The sequence below is a fragment of the Miniopterus schreibersii genome (assembly GCF_964146895.1).
Source record: "Miniopterus schreibersii genome assembly, chromosome: 13".
Lineage (NCBI taxonomy): Eukaryota > Metazoa > Chordata > Mammalia > Chiroptera > Miniopteridae > Miniopterus > Miniopterus schreibersii.
Window position 1 is genome coordinate 34,696,205 of NC_138113.1, and position 16,106 is coordinate 34,712,310.

Genomic DNA, 16,106 nt, shown 5'->3' on the forward strand with positions numbered 1-16,106 from the left:
ACCGAGGGATCTGCCCCTCATAATTCAAGATTTAGACAACTTTATGGGCACCTGGGGTTCAGGTTACTATTATTATTCAATTATATTGAGGATTAGTAAAGATTTAGAGTTGCTTAACAACATAGTAATTTTAACATTTTAATGAGACATTACAATCACCATATTTCAAATAACTCATTTTCTGAAGATCATTTGACAAGTAAACCAATTGAAAGTAGAGTATCTGAATGTGTTGTATTCCAGCAGAGGTGTGCTATGCAAAACTATGCTAACTACACAATAAATAGAAAAGTAAAATAAGAGCCTTGTCATTGAGTGAGCACTCATCTTGGCTGAATGACTCATGTAGAGCACCGAAGCGCTCTAAGTGAAGCTGCTGGACAACTCTCGATTCTCTCTTCCTACTCGTCTCTTTCATTTCCAAACTAGGCAGCCTCTTAGAATTCTGAAGCTGACCATCCCCTACATTTGGAAGCCATTGTTTATATGATGAGAGCTGATGCTCTGACTCTGCTACACTTTTAAAAATAAAAACTATTAAAGTACAATGTACTTATTTCTGTTTCAACAAACAAAACATGGGAATTTAGCTAAATCTTGGTGACTCATCTTCATGATAATCAAGAGTATTAGGAGAGACATAGGGGACCGAAGTTCTAGAGCCAGATTTATCAATCAGTAGCCACTTTATCTAACTAGGCCTTGGTTTCTCATCTGGAACTTAATTGCCAAAATCCCTTCTAGTTTATGGTCTATATTTTTATTAATAGTTATACAGTAATGATATTGTACAACTTTAGGAAATTCTAAGGTAGGTAGATCTTAGTTTTCCCTTTCAATCGTGGCTGCCTTCTGTGCCTTTCTTAACCAATAACAGGCTCAAAAACTTGACTATATGGGCGACATATGCTTTTGGCTATAATTGCTATTCTCTTTTCGTCAGAATAACCCTTTTCTTCTTTTCTGGCACCACCCATGGGTTTTCTCCTGTTGCCCTGTCAACCTTCTAGTTATAGTGTCGCTTTTTACAGTATCTCTACCTTTTCCATTTTTGTCTTTTCAGCCAATGAAAACACATTTTCTGATCAAATAGCTTCAGTAACCTTTATTCTTTTAACTATTTTGATTAATGCTACTACTCAGAGACTGTTTTGGCATCTTAATGGTTCAGAGTTCTAACAGTCTTCTATAATTATCTAAGAAATAGTTTTTTAGTACCTACCATGTACCAGGCACCCTGATAATCCTTTATCAACTTGGTAAATAATCCCTTCAATGTGTCCCATCATTAAAGAGGGGAAGCGGCAACTATGACACCAGAAGCACAGGCAACAAAAACAAAAATAAGCAAGCAGGACTACATCACATAAGCAAAAATTCTACAGCAAAGGAAACAAACACTGAAAAGGCAACCTCTGTAACGAGAGAAAATATCTGCCAACCATACATCTGATAAGGAATTAACCTCCAAAATACATATGAAACTCCTATAACTCAACAGTTAAAAAATACTTAAAGCCACTAGTCATCAGGGAAATGCAAATCAAAACCACAATGAGATATCACTTCATACCTGTCAGGTTGGCTATTATCAAAAAAAGACAACTGTGAGGATGTAGAGAAATTGGAACCCTTGCACACTGTCGATGGGAATGCAAAGTGAGGCAGCCACTGTGGAAAACAGTATGGAGGTTCCTCAAGAAATTAAAAACAGACCTGCCATATGACCAAGCAATCCCATTTCTGTTTATTTATCCAAAAGAATTGAAATCAGAATCTTGAAGAGATATTGGACTCCCATCTTCGTTGTAGCACTAGTCACAAGAGCCAAGATGTGGAAACAACCTAAAGGTCCAAGAGCTGAATAAAGAAAATGGGGTATATACACACACAGGAATACTATTTAACCTTAAAGAAGGAAATTCTGCAACATGTGACATGGATGAACCTTGAGGACATTTGCTGAGCAAAATAAGCGAGTCACAGAAAGACAAGCACTGCATGAGTCCACTTACACGAAGGAATGGCACTACTTCCTCGATGTGAATTTCTCTAGTTGCAGGAACCAGAATTGATTTTTTTCAGCAGTGTATCCAGTGCTACTTTTCAGGCAGTTGCACAGATCTTGTAACTGATCATGTTCCCTTATTGAATAACCTACTAAACACCTTAGCATTAACTTGATTTGTGACTTATCTTCAGCAAGTTTACAGGCCTTCATTAAATCCGTTTGTGTACTCATGCCACTTCTGTTCCTATCTTACTTTGTTGTAATACCAAATTCTTTTCTTTCGTCCTTCTAAAGATTTTTCTGTTGTTTAACCTTAATTATAATTACTTAAATCATTTTTGAAAAGTTGTGATAAAGAAATAGGCTTCAAATTTCACTAAAAATGGGGGGCGGGGGGCGGGGAGAGGTTGTGGGAAGCAGCAAAATGTGGTGGCTGTCTACACAGATATGGAGCAAGACTTCAAAGGTTCAAACTCTGACTCCTCTAGCTACAAACCATGTGAACCTTGGGTAAGTGACTAGACATTGCTGTGTCTGGTTTCTATGTAAAATGGAGACAACAGTTCCTATCTCATAGGGCTGTTTTGAGTTTTAAATAATACCAGTAACATACAGGGTGGGGCAAAAGTAGTTGTTTGTATGGAAAATACAGTAATAAATAATAATACAAGAATAAACTTTCATGTACTCAACTATAAATGTACTTTTGCCCCACCCTTTACTTACAATGGCGCATTTAGACCAGTGCTTGATACATAATAGCAAACACTCAAACATTAGCTGTGAGGAATTATTTTATGCTGTGATTTAACATATATATCTGGGTTTACAATCGAATGTCAACTTAAACTCATCTAACGGAATATTTGGAATCGATACTTGAACAATTACTAGGAAAATTCTTTTTGATCTTACTTACTCCATTTTCTGCTGACAACATTATCAAACACGGGCATATTTCCTTAAGGGAAGCTGGATATTAAAATCTGGACTTATATAATAGGCTTAAAAATTCTTTCTTTTCTGTAAATATTTGAATATTAAAATAAAAACAGCAATAACATATGTACTCAGCCGCTGCCAAAAAGGATTTGAAGCAGTAAAATATTAAGATTCAATAAAACTGAGGACTTTAAAAACATAAATGCAAGAGCTAAGGAAAAAGGAACACATGAGTGAAAGGGAGAAAAACTGTATCAGCCCATGTTGGCTAAAGGAAGTTACTGCAGTTAAAAACAACTTCAGTTCCTGAGACGGCAGCCAAAACAAAGAGAGAAACTCCAGAGGTGTCCCAACTCTCTATTTCAATGAAAGGAAGTTCGCCATTAATCAGGAGGAGTTTTTTTGTTTGTTTCTAAGTGAGCATAAAATATACGGTGAACACTGATCATAATAGTTAAGAAGTTTGATAGCAGTTTAAAAAAAAAGAAGAGTTTTACCTTTGGCAAAATCTTGTCTAAAAGGAGTCTCAATCTAACGTCCAAGACTAAGTTCCCGATTCCACAACACAGTGTATCCTCCCCCCAAACCATTCTGCTCATAATCTCCTCCACTTCGATAAATGGCAGTTTTGTTCTTGCAGTTGCTTAGGCTGAGCTGAATCACCCTTGACACTTTCACAACCAACTATATCTGACCTGCCAGCAAATAGCTCTGCCTTCAAAACACAAAACACACCCAGATTCTGGCCCCTCTTTAAGCCAGCCCCGCTACACCACTTTGATCCACATCACCCTCATCTCTCCAGGATCCCTGCGCTGGTCTCCAAACTAGTCTCCCTGCTCCCACTTCAGTCTATTTAAATTTTTTAAAGATGTAAGTCAGATAACGTATTTCCCCTGTTCAAAATCCTATGTCCCCCATATCTCACTCAAAATAAAAGCCAAAAGTCTCAGAAGGTCCTCCAAGCTCCCCATGCCCCACTTACCCTGTCATTCTACCTAATACTCTCTTCTTTTCATACCACGGGGCCATTACAGAAATATTCCAAGCATGCTTCTACTTTAGCACTCTTACAATTACTGTTCCCTCTGGCCACATGCTTTGCTCTTAAGTAGCCACACCCTTCAGATCTTTACTCAAGTATCACCCTTCCAGCGGGGCTTTTCCTTGCCCTATTTAATGTAAACACTACACACACACACTTTGTAGCTTTCTTTCCTGCTTTATTTGTCCCTCCAAAACTGCTATCATGCTTTCTCTTTTATTTTTATTATTCATTTCTATTTCCCCCCTAGAATACAAACCCCATGAAGAGAGGGATTATTTTTTCACCCCGGCTTGGTGCATAGTGGATATTCAAGTATCTGTTGTAAGAATGTGTGGATAAAATTTAAGGGCACGCCCTTCAAGTATACTTATATAAGAGCAATTCTGAAAGTGGAAGTGGGAGATAGAATAATATAGTTGTTATATAGCATTTTGGTGATCCAATTTGCTATAGGGTTAATACTTAGGACATAAACACAAAAGAATGGATCGCAGATCTTTTAGCCAGTGGTCTCTAAAGTAGGGTAGCACAAGATGACCCATTGAGGTGAGGGGCCAACGTGTTAGAATTTTATTTATCTTATAAATTTAAAGAAATAATCAATCAAGTTCCATGGTGCCCTTACTCAGTATTTCAGAAGGCCATACATCACACATGGTTCTTGAAGTATCCTGAGGGAAGACTGGAGTGGGAATACTCACGTTAGATGTAATTATATATTCACATTATTATTTATTCCTATTCTGTTTTACATGTACTAGATTTTTATATGATGAAAACAAGCAATTTCAGCTTGAAGAAGACAACCTGGTAAAAGACTCCTCCTTCTGGATATTTACTGCGTATTGCTTCATGACCCTAACATTTTAGATGAAGGGAAATTTAATCCCCTGTACAAATTAAGGAACACTTGGATATTAAGACATTTAGAAACTAGATATTTATAAAAGATTTAAGCCATAAAGAATATCTTTCTTGAGAATACATTTAGGAGACCAGAATGAGTACAACTCATCTCCCTTGGCCAGAATACTGACATTCCCCTAATACAACTGTGTCAGTAAAAGCGTTCCATTTGGCATTGGCAAAATGACAGAACAAATATTTAAAAATGCTTAAACAGAAAAATACCTGACTGCTGATTTAAATTACCTGAGTTTTCAAAACATGAATCTAATATAAAATGAACCAGATTTTCCCCAGTTGGTGGGAGGAAATTCGGGCACTTTGTAAAGAACATGAAGCTTTTCAGGTCACTGAGGCACTATTTAAACAGTCTAGTATGCAACTTGCAAGAAGCCAACTCTCTAATGGGACTTAACTTAGAGAAGGACCTCCATTGTTCAACCTTTAATGAGTAAGAGATGCTTTCCCAAGGGAACCAGAGATTTAAAATTGTACCTTAAATGTAAACTCCTCATCTATTTCAAGTGAATATTTTTGAAGTGTGCAGTTGTTTTGTCCATGAGTTAGCACTTCTGATTTCCCATTCCAAGTTAAGCAAAAACGAACGCATAGAGACAAGTTCAAATATCTATTTTGAAAAGTATTTACTTAGTTTGAATAAATTAATTGCAAATAAAAATTAGCTACAATATATAGGCTGAATAGAAATGACTAGAACAAATACAACACAGGACTTGATTTCCTTGCATTAGTCACAAAGCATGTGACAATCTAGAAAAGTTCAAGATCAGTTACACTTCTTTGAAAAGGGGGTAACAGCAGTTACTGGTACATCACAACTGGTAAACTTATAATACAAATTTCCTGACATGCATTTCCTGAGTGAGCCCAAATGATCGTTTTTAAAAACAAGGAAATTCTGACAAGTGGAAGTAAAATAAAATAGTTCATGGCTTCTAAGCAACAGGTTTTGTTCTTTAAACCGAAAGAAAATTCAGAACAGCGTTGTAATAGGATAAATTAAAGCTATGCTGCCACATACAGAATTTTGCTAGAGTCAATTAAATATTATACAACTTTTCAAACTAAAGGAAAACAAATCAAAAGATTAAAATAATGATTCTGTCTAATCTAAAAGTGTACTGATTTCTACAAGTGCCACAGAGGGTTTGATGTAGTGCAACTGTCTATATTTTCCTTGTGGTGCATTAAAAAAAGGGAGGGGGGCAGGAGGAGAAGGGGGAGAAGACATTTTTTCTTGCTTCTAAGAGCAAAAGAACTTATTGGAATTACAGAACAAACAGACCATGCAAATATGTCCCTCCACTCTACCGTCACTGGTGCTCCTTTGCCAACCAAACATTTCCTTGAGTCACAATGGCAACTTTCCTTAGGATTCAAGCCAGAAGTTAAGGCTGGTCTGTTAGGTTAAAAAAAGGGGGGCACATTCTTGTCATTCAACCCTTTCCATCTCTCTAGGTTTCTTAATGTCTGGATAAGACCAAAAACAGAATAATTAATTACTTAAGCATTTCTTTTTCTAAAAGCAAATCAAGTCACTCTCCTTTCTTGTTAATTTATGTTTTTCTCATGAGAATGATTTTTTTTTTTGTAGAAACAGTGAACAGATGAACCACAGTTTATATTTAAAAGATAAACTTGCCAAATGTTGCTGATACTAAAAACAGATTAGTTATCACAGGAGAAAAATAGATAATCTAGATTAAATTGCATATTCAAAGGAGCATATAAAATGTTTCTTAGCATTAAGTTTTTGTTATAGTACTACACTTGAGAGAAACACTGAGGAAAAAAATCTTTCCTGATAATCTTCAACGTGGTTAAAAACAAACACCTCTTACACAATGGTAATTAATGTGAATTTGGGTTTACAAAGGATTCTAATTTTCCAAAGTCCATATTTAGATGGGGGTGGGGAGAGATGCTCTTCTGTCCTTCTTCCTAACTTTGCAAATCCTTGAGCTATGCTTGCTAACCTACCATTCACACCAAGAGTGTGACACCATCATTACGTTACCATGCTACTCTATCGAGAACATTCTAAGGTATTTTCTATAATAAAGATAAATAGAAAAAAGTTAATATACATGTTGCTGTATTTTACAATGTTTGCAACAAACTGTAAACTAACATAGTTTGAACCAACAGTACCCTCAGTTATACAAAACAATTTTTCAACACTGAGGATGGGTGATTCAAAAACACTAAAATGAAGGCATCAAATTAGACTGTCTTTTTCTCCTCAAAATAGATTTTAAAAACTCAGAATTCAGAAGTCTAGTACTTTCAGAAATTCCTTTGCTTGAGTTTCCTGTATTTTTTTGCTTAAAAATTGCTACTATTTATTATAAATGATTTAAAAAATTCTTCATCTTAATGCAAATGACCAGATCAGAGAAACCGTGGTGTGGACAACAGGTTGAAAAACCCAACTCACTTAGCTTATAAATGTATAATGCAGTCCTGGAGGACAACTGTCTGTTAGTCTAGAGGTCCTTGGAAAATAAGTCTGATGTAGCCTTGTTCACCAGCCAACTGATGTGCGCAAAAGGGACAGGCTGCGTGAAAAGTATGAGTACCATGAGGAAGCGGGATCTGGGACCAATAGGCAGTTGTCTTTTCTGAACACACGTGCCCACACGGGCTAAACGCATGGGTGGGAGGGCCGGCGTCCACATAAAATCCAGCTTCGCATCCAAGCCACAGAGGGACATAGGGACCAACAGATCTACACATAGGACATTCACGATCTTTTCCATCACGTTCTTCTTTGTTTCCCCAGTTATGATAGCCGTGCACATGGCCACAGTTTAGATAGACCCATGGTTGTTTCTCATCGACGACATCTTTTCTCTTCATACTAGGAAATGCTAGTGTGTTGAACCCTACAGGGCACTGAGGTCGTGCTGCATTGATTTCCTGTCTTAAAGCTTCTAAATGCTTCACGGTTGGAGTGTGGGAAAGGCCTTCTGCAGTACGCCACAGCAACGTTGCACCGCAGAGGTCAATCAATGAGCCATCTTGTAACTGATTGGTTTCAATTTCCACCTAGAGGAAACAAGAGTCAAAAAACACATTCACCGCTGTGCTTTAGATTTTACATAAAGAGTGCCAGTCTTACATGCTCCTTACTCAAGACCAACATTTCCTGGAACTGTTACTAAATATTTAAGAAGCTCGAAGAGCAGTCATGAAAAATATGTTTGAAAATCAAAAATGAAATATTGAGAAGTAATGTATTTCTTTTCAGTCTTATAGTAAAGATAATTTATGATTAAATCAAAAGGGACAGGCTGCATGAAAAGTATGACTACCACGAGGAAGCAGGATCTGGAACCAAATAGGTAGTTGTCTTTTCTGAACACACCTGTCCCCATGGGCTTATTTTCCAAGGCTAATTGGTAGGTCTAACATATCCAATAAATATCACAATCAAAGAGAATATAGATATAAGCAGAAGATACAGAGTTCTGTTTATATGTGTCTACAAGAGTTATTTAAGCATTTTGGGGAATATGTAATGCGTTCAGTCCAACTCACCCTATGTGTTTACTGTAGCTAGAAAAGAAGCTACATCTCAGTACTTACCATTTTTCCTCTCTGCTGAGCTGATCTGGTTTCACGCAGACTGAATACATTTCCACACACTGATATTTCTCTCCATATTCCAGGCTTGGAGTCTTCCGTGAACCCGTTACGTGGATGCATAACAAGAACACCATTAGTGGTTAAGCCATCCATCTGCCCATCTGATGTCTTCCATTTGGCAGCCTTCTCCTAGTAGAAGAAAGAAGAATGAGCTTCCATTTATTTTTAACTTGGAAACAGAAGTGATTAAAGTAATGCATCATTTAGGAAAAAAGCTTTTTACCCCAAGAAAGATGTTTTTTGATGAGTCAAATCCTGCAGCATAAATCCGTGCTGTAAATGGGGGATTCCGTTCACATATGATTCTACAGGCAAATCTTGATATGGTGCTCTGCACTGACTGTGTATCAGAATTACTTTGACTTCCAGGAACTGTGTCAGTTACTACGAAATCAATAGGACTTTCAGTCGACCGACCAATCTAAGGGAAAAAGAAATGTCTATGAATCTATTCAAAGGAACACAGTAGAAAATCCATTCAAGAAAGGCACAATAAGGTGCAATCATTACGCCTCTGAAACTTCTAAAGCTCAAACTTATCACACTTAACTCTGGGGGCATCTATACCCTTGAAAACTAATCTGTTAGACTTGCTCTGATATAATAATCACTTAGAGAGTATTCGTGGGATGTTATGACCCAGAATACATGAAACCCTCAGGGAAAAAAGAGTTTAGGATGGCTGAGATTTCTAGATGGCTGCAGATTTTAATTTTAACCCCTTTGGATGAAAATATGTGTCCTATATATTACTCTACTTTCTTTAACAGAATATAGTTAACACACAAGTAAATCTTTTATGCCAAGTCCGGGATATTACACTATGAATACCATTTATACTCAGATAAAGTACAGTGATGTCTTCAGGTGCTATAAAGGTGCACAAGAACACCGATCCTTATGTTTAGGGCTCACATAGTCTTGCTTTGAGGTCTTAAGTGTACTTCATAGATTTTTTTGTGTCTTTTCTATCAGACTGTCAGTTATCATTTCGTGCTGTTAGGTACACTTGTCTCTAACAGCACAGCCCTTCTCTATCCAGCTACTCTTACTTTGCTATGGGTTGAGAAATCAAATAACCAAACTTCAAAGAACAGCATTTCAAAAGGTTACTGGTAAGAGCCTAAGGGATTCGCCAGGGAGCAGAGAAAGGAATTTCAGTGCTTGGCCTTTCTGACATTTACTTTATATGCCTAGATGTCCTTTTAATTTTTTTCCTCGTTCTTGACCATATTTCAGAGACAAGGTTCTCAGATAAAGAATTCTGGTGGGTGAAGTATCAGAGAATTAAGAACAACTTCAGAGTACTAGCTAGTAAATAAATTAACTTCATTTTGAAAGATCAAAGTTGAAAAGGAAAAAAGGAAATCAGTAGAATGGATGACAGAACTGACAAGTGTCACAGGGCTTTAAAATAAACATTTAAAATGATCAGTTCATTAATGTACTTGTTATAAAGTAATATCATAAAATTGAAGAATGTGGGTACTGGGGAAAAAACTGACCTCTACAAAGATAACTTTTAAAAATCATTCTTTGCATAGCTGAGCCTCAGGAATTCCTCATATCAGCGTACTTTTGGATAAAGCTCTTTAGTGTTTTTGTCTGTTCATCAAGCATAAAGTCTTTATTTAGTTGGGAGAGTTTTAAGGGAAAATTGGTTGGTTAACGCATATAAGATTGAATGTCCCTTTTCTGTATTTTCAAGATAATGATATCCAAAGAAAATGGTCTCAGACCTTTGAAACAGTTTCAGAAATAAAAAGGCTCTTTTAGAGCCAAAAGATGTAGACCAAGGATTGGATTGAGAATTGATACTCAGAAGCAGCATTTATTTGGTAAGAGAGATTGTTCCAGAAGAGCTGATATTTGATGTGGGTCTTGGAGAAGATTTGAGACATCAAAGTAATATTGGTAATGACAGGTTAAGAAGGAAGGAATATTAAGTGTCTATAATGAGAAAACCTACATGATTGTGCTCAGAAGCCAAAACAGAACTGTGTTAAGATAAACTTTAGTAATTCCTCCTCTAATTGCTACTATTACCTTTAAAAATACAGATTACATGTCATTCTCTCCCATCTCCATTAAAAACTTCAGTGGTTCCTTATAACCTATCCAAACTCATCAGTTTCTTATTTCTGATAATAATTAGAAACTGTCTTCACAATATGCCTTCCACCTACCAATCCAGCCTAATTTCCTGTTATTTCTGTTCATACAAAAGTATATTCTAGCCACAATCAATCTTCTACCACACTGTGTAGATCTTTATCATCTCTTTTGTCAGAGTACCTTTCTACTGACTGGATTGGTAAAATCCTACTAAAGTGATTAAAAAGAAAAAAAAATCCAGACAAAAAGGCACTGGCCATGAAGTCTTTCCTTATCCTTCTTCAACCCAATTAGAAGACTGTGCTTCACACACTTAGACTGCCCGTGTACCACCTACGTATGTAATCAACTTGTACTGTCTCCTTTATTTACTTCATAGTGTCAAGCAATGTACAGAGGTGCAGTTTGAATATCTGGTATCTTGAACAATAAATGTTCTTGTTCAGTTTAGAAGGTAAGCAATCCTTGAATGATTACAAAACCAGTTCCTCAAACAGTGGCTAATTTATCAGGGTAGTTTCTGATACTATAGTTTAGGTTTTTGATGTAGAAATGTTTGTATCTTCCATAGAGGTACAACGCTTGTAGAAAGGGTATGAGCAGTTTACTATTACTGGGGAAAATTCACTATTCCTTTATGAAAAAGACAAAACCAAAAAATGTTGCAATGTATTTAAGGACCTTCATAAGATGGTGAAGACACTGTTCTATAACTCAGGATGCCTGGTTTAATCACAATTTTGACCCCCAACTAACTTTGTAATCTTTGACTCACAAGGTTTCAGTAACTTTACTGGCAAAAGATGAGGGGTAAATAAATACAAGGTAATTTCTGAAACTAAAATTCTAGTCTATGATCAAATATCTAGGTAGCATTTTGATTTTTCAAAAGCTAATTAAGCACATTTCATTTTAACTGGTTGTCAGTAAAATGAAAGATGGAAAATCATCCTAAAGCTTGTGTTAGGTTCTCGTTAAGATCCAAACCTTCATCTTCATTAAGGTTGTTACTTACTTTTAGTTTTTTGGAAAAAGCAACATTCATATTCTAATATTAAAGACACTATTCTAAAAAAATCAGTAGTCCATTAAAAGGGCTGGGGGGAGTGAGTGACTTCAAAGAAGTATTTTGCTACTGGTTATAAAAAAGACATCTCCAAGCCTTTTCACATTCAATTAATCTTGTAAAATAAAGGAAAAGTTAAAAAGTCACTGGGACAATGATTGTAAAAGCAACATTACTAGGTACTTAAATCCGCCCCCCCCCAGAAAACCCTAGGCCTTTACAAAACCCTTATTAAAGGAAAAGATATCATAAATTTTGTTTACATCTTTGAGTTTGCCTGTTCTACCATCTATCAGTTTATAAAAACATTCTCTTATACCATCAACTGGATTAAGAGAATGAGAGAAAAAAACCAAACTTTTATTGACCAGATATGTGCTGAGAAACAAGTCAGACTTCACATGTATGTTAGAAACAGTTAGAACTGCCTGTACTTTTTGTTGCTTATAAAGGAAGGTGGGAAAGTAGTGGCAAAAAAAAAAGGTCATAAAAGTGTGCAGAATATTTCTTGGTTCTGTTGTTTGGATAATTGCTAAGAGAATTACTATTATATCTATATTATTAATAGCTAAGTGTTTACCATCTTACTGGCATACCCCTCAGCACTTTACATGTACTAAACCATTTAAGCCTGCTAATAGTCATACAAAGGAAGTTTTATTAACTGTACTTTACAGGAGGAAACTGAGACACACAGTGGCTAAGCAATACTAACCAGGAATTATGATTTCAGAGACTACCTCTTAACTATGCTACACTAACTTCTAAATATGGGATTTAGAAAACAATATATATTTTAATGAAATACATGAAAATATGATAATTCTTAATCTGAACAGAGCAAAAGTCACTGACAATAGGTTTTAACTTTTTTGTTTTTTATGAAAAAAGAATTCACATATTATAATACCTGAAACATATCAGTGTTGCTGTCATGAGTATATTCAACCACCACGGTCTGTGCCCGAGATAAGGTGTATGATATGCTATGCTGATCCTTGTTGCTTATTGCCTAAGAAAGAAAAGATTAAAAGCAAAAACTAGTTAGGTTGATAAAATCAGATTTTTAAGAAAAGGTAATCTATAACATATATGACTTATTTCCCCCCTGAAATTTAGGTTAGAGATTAACAACTCTTGCATAACTCAGCTGTGACAGCAGTTTTGCAGGCTGAGTAGGGTGTAGAAGAATACTTTGAAGTAATTATGGAGTTAAAACATAATTTCATTGTATAAAAGCAATAAAATTTGTGTCTCCCTGTAAGTATTTTAAATTATAAAGTAATCAAAACCAAATCCCATGTAGAATCTGAAAACAGTACTGCTCTGATAAGAAGAAAATACAAAATCTTGCATGATAAGGGGAATTTTATTTTTAAAGTAACTCAGATAGTTTTAATGTTAACTGATAAGCAGAGTTAACTACCCATTCTGTGGCTACAGATGACAAATATCTGCCATATGCTGAACTAGATACAGAAAAATTCATAGAATGATTAAACATTACCAGAGGAAATGGATATAATGCTTACGACTGTACCTCTGACTTATCCCAAACTAAAAACATTGCTAAAAAGAACTTTTCAGTTTTGTTTTCAGGCATTTCTATGTATATGAGTTGAAGACAATGTCAGATGGGGGAAAACCCAAACAAAGGAAGTGGAAACAGGTTGAGCAAAAGGAAAACAGATATAAAGACACAAAAGACTGATTATACACAGAGAGGGTAAATGAAAAAAAAAAACGTTGCTTAATTAGAGCTTTGGCATTTTAAAATTTTACTTGGTCTGAATATGTAGCTAATCTGTAATAAATAAAGCCTTAAAATAACAGCGTTAAGATGAAATAAGATTATGAACTTCTCATATTCTCTACAAAGAGAATAAACGAATACCTGGGTACTAACTACCCAGCTTTACCAAAGTTTAAAAATGACACTTTTGCTTCTCATCTTTAAAAGAAATTAAACTCTACAGATATAATTAAGGCTGTCTGCGTGTCCCTCCCTTACTCTCCTTTAGTCATAGGGGTACCCAACCCTGAGAATGCAGCACAGATCATTCCCATGCATGCGGTTCTTTTTTACTACGCATTTATGTATTCATAAATATTGTATAATTGTTTTATATAGGTTTTAAAACCTACAATTACTTTAACTCAGCATTAAGCAACTGACTTATCAATCACAGAATTGCTCAGTATTTTGGAATTTAGTTCTTATTGGCTAAAGAGATTTAAAACAGAGGTTTTTGTGTACTTTGAGATTGTAATCCCTGTGTTTTGTTTTTTAAGCTATTAAACTGTCTCTTAGATTCAGAACAAGAACTATGTCAAGTTCTTACTGGACTGGAAGGCAGAACAGTGAGAAGACTGCCAGACTAAACAGTTTTCTTCATGACCTCATTCTACATTTCTCCAAAACTGAAAGAGGAAAGAGCCAATCTTTGATCCCTAAAATTCTTACTGTCCAGTAAAGATGAAAAGGAGCTAACAATGAAAACATGAGGAGCGTGACAGTAAAAATGCAAAGAAAAGTACAGAATAGAATATTACAGAAGTAGGAGTTAGAAATATTTTCCCATGATAATGGTTCTCAACCAGAGGTCATATAAGCTTGTAGGGGACATCTGGAAATATGTAGGTGCATTTTTTGGCTGTCACAATGATTTGAGGGCTTAAAAGGCATTGTTCTGCAATATGTGAGACAGTCCTGCACAAAGAATAATTGGCACACCCAAAATGCCAAAGCACTCCTGTGGGGAAATGCTGGAAAGAAGCTCCTCTGATTGGGTTAATAAGCTGTCCACTTCCACCACCTGCTTAGCACATCCATTCTCTTCAAAGGAACAAAAAGAAGCACCTAAAAGAAACTGTTCCTTTTCTACATTCACTGGTTCTCAAATAGTAATAGAGGAGGCATAGTCAAGGCATGAGGGCTGCTTTAGACACCACACTGAATATAAAACAAAGCCAAAAATCCGACTAACTTTGGGGACTGGAGCTACGACCTAAAACAAGGTGTCATATACCAATTTCTCTATCTCTCGTTATTTAACTTACAAAGATACACCTCAGGATGGTGTAATATTAATGTACACCCTGGGGCTGCTTAGCTAAAGATACAGGTATTTCCACACGTCAAGGAACTCTGTAATTTTTATTCACTCATCACAGTATGAAATTCAGTATGTGTTATACAACTGGAAGTACAGAATTCATAGGAAATGTGAAGATCTAAAATTCCCCCTAATCGTCTATCATTCTAGGAACATGGGGGCCCCGGTTCTGGAGATTTGGGTAGGGAAAGAAAAAGGGGCTAAAGGCATTAGGCAAGCAGACTGAGAAGTTATACTGTAGATACAGTGAGTACTTGCTTTTTCACAGCTTTGATTCAACTTAATAATTATGGAGGTCTACTTTTTTTAAAATATATTTTTTAATGTTTAATATGCCTTTTTTGAAGGCACTATACTATAAGCTATGGGGGTCATAAAGCTTAAAAAATAAATACACAAAAGAGTACCCACAGAATCTTTGAGAAAGACCCTTAGTTTAAAAAACTGCCTCATTCAAAATGCTTCTAGTACCTGAATACACTTCTTTACACTACATTCCTTGCCAAGCCTAGGCAAGGGCCCTATAGTAACAGCAGGAACGCCCTACTTCTCAGGACTGACAGCTGCACAATTCTAAATACTAGATAAAGCCCCAGACCCGCCCCCATCCTGTTTAATAAGAAGAGAGAATGTTTCCTTCTAATTTCCAACCACTGATCCTGGTTTGTTATGAAAAAAAAGTCCAATACCCTTCCCTATGGCAGCCCTTCAAATATCATGTCTCCAAAGTGTCTTCTCCCATCCAAACAAAAGGAAACTTCTGGTACAGAATGTGAAGGGAATGTTAGAGAATATAAACAACATGTACAAGAAGTCTTTCAATTTCTCCAAGTTAATTTACAATTTTTGTTTTGTTTTTTACCTTTGCAGCCTGAGGAGTACAAGCAATATGCACAGTGCTGGGCTTCACCCCATTTGCCTTAGGTCTTTTAAATAAAGCAAACCTACTTTTCCTTCTTCCTCTATCGCCGTTTGGGAGAGACCCATTATACCTGATTGGGAGAGAAAAAGTTTAGTGATCTCTTATAAGTACCACACAATTTAACAAATGTGTTACTTTGCCTTATAGGACCAATCCCCCAATTAGTTATATAGTAGGATATTATAAGTATCTAAAATTCTTTTTAGCAACTGCTGATCCCCAGCTGCCTGAGTATAAAACAAAATGAGATTCCTTCTGACCACATTCTAAGTACCTTTTGGATTATACATACAAAGCCAGAATTTGGATCC

At 36.0% G+C, this 16,106-nt stretch overlaps 2 protein-coding genes across 2 annotated transcripts in view; both read right to left on the reverse strand.

The window, feature by feature from the left end:
* The window catches only part of VPS54 (VPS54 subunit of GARP complex), a 134,914-nt gene extending 130,926 nt beyond the window's left edge, over positions 1 to 3,988 (reverse strand). Inside the window, exon 1 of the mRNA XM_081157257.1 lies at positions 3,939 to 3,988. The gene's annotated coding sequence lies outside the window, so the exon portion shown is untranslated. The remainder of the gene's footprint in view (positions 1 to 3,938) is intronic.
* A 1,546-nt stretch (positions 3,989 to 5,534) lies between these two features.
* The window catches only part of PELI1 (pellino E3 ubiquitin protein ligase 1), a 52,178-nt gene continuing 41,606 nt past the window's right edge, over positions 5,535 to 16,106 (reverse strand). The window contains exons 3-7 of the mRNA XM_081156804.1: positions 15,736 to 15,865; positions 12,668 to 12,769; positions 8,800 to 8,997; positions 8,517 to 8,705; positions 5,535 to 7,976 (exon numbers count right to left, since the gene is read on the reverse strand). Of these exons, the coding sequence (XP_081012930.1) occupies positions 7,410 to 7,976; positions 8,517 to 8,705; positions 8,800 to 8,997; positions 12,668 to 12,769; positions 15,736 to 15,865 (1,186 nt within the window). The 3' untranslated portion in view covers positions 5,535 to 7,409. The remainder of the gene's footprint in view (positions 7,977 to 8,516; positions 8,706 to 8,799; positions 8,998 to 12,667; positions 12,770 to 15,735; positions 15,866 to 16,106) is intronic.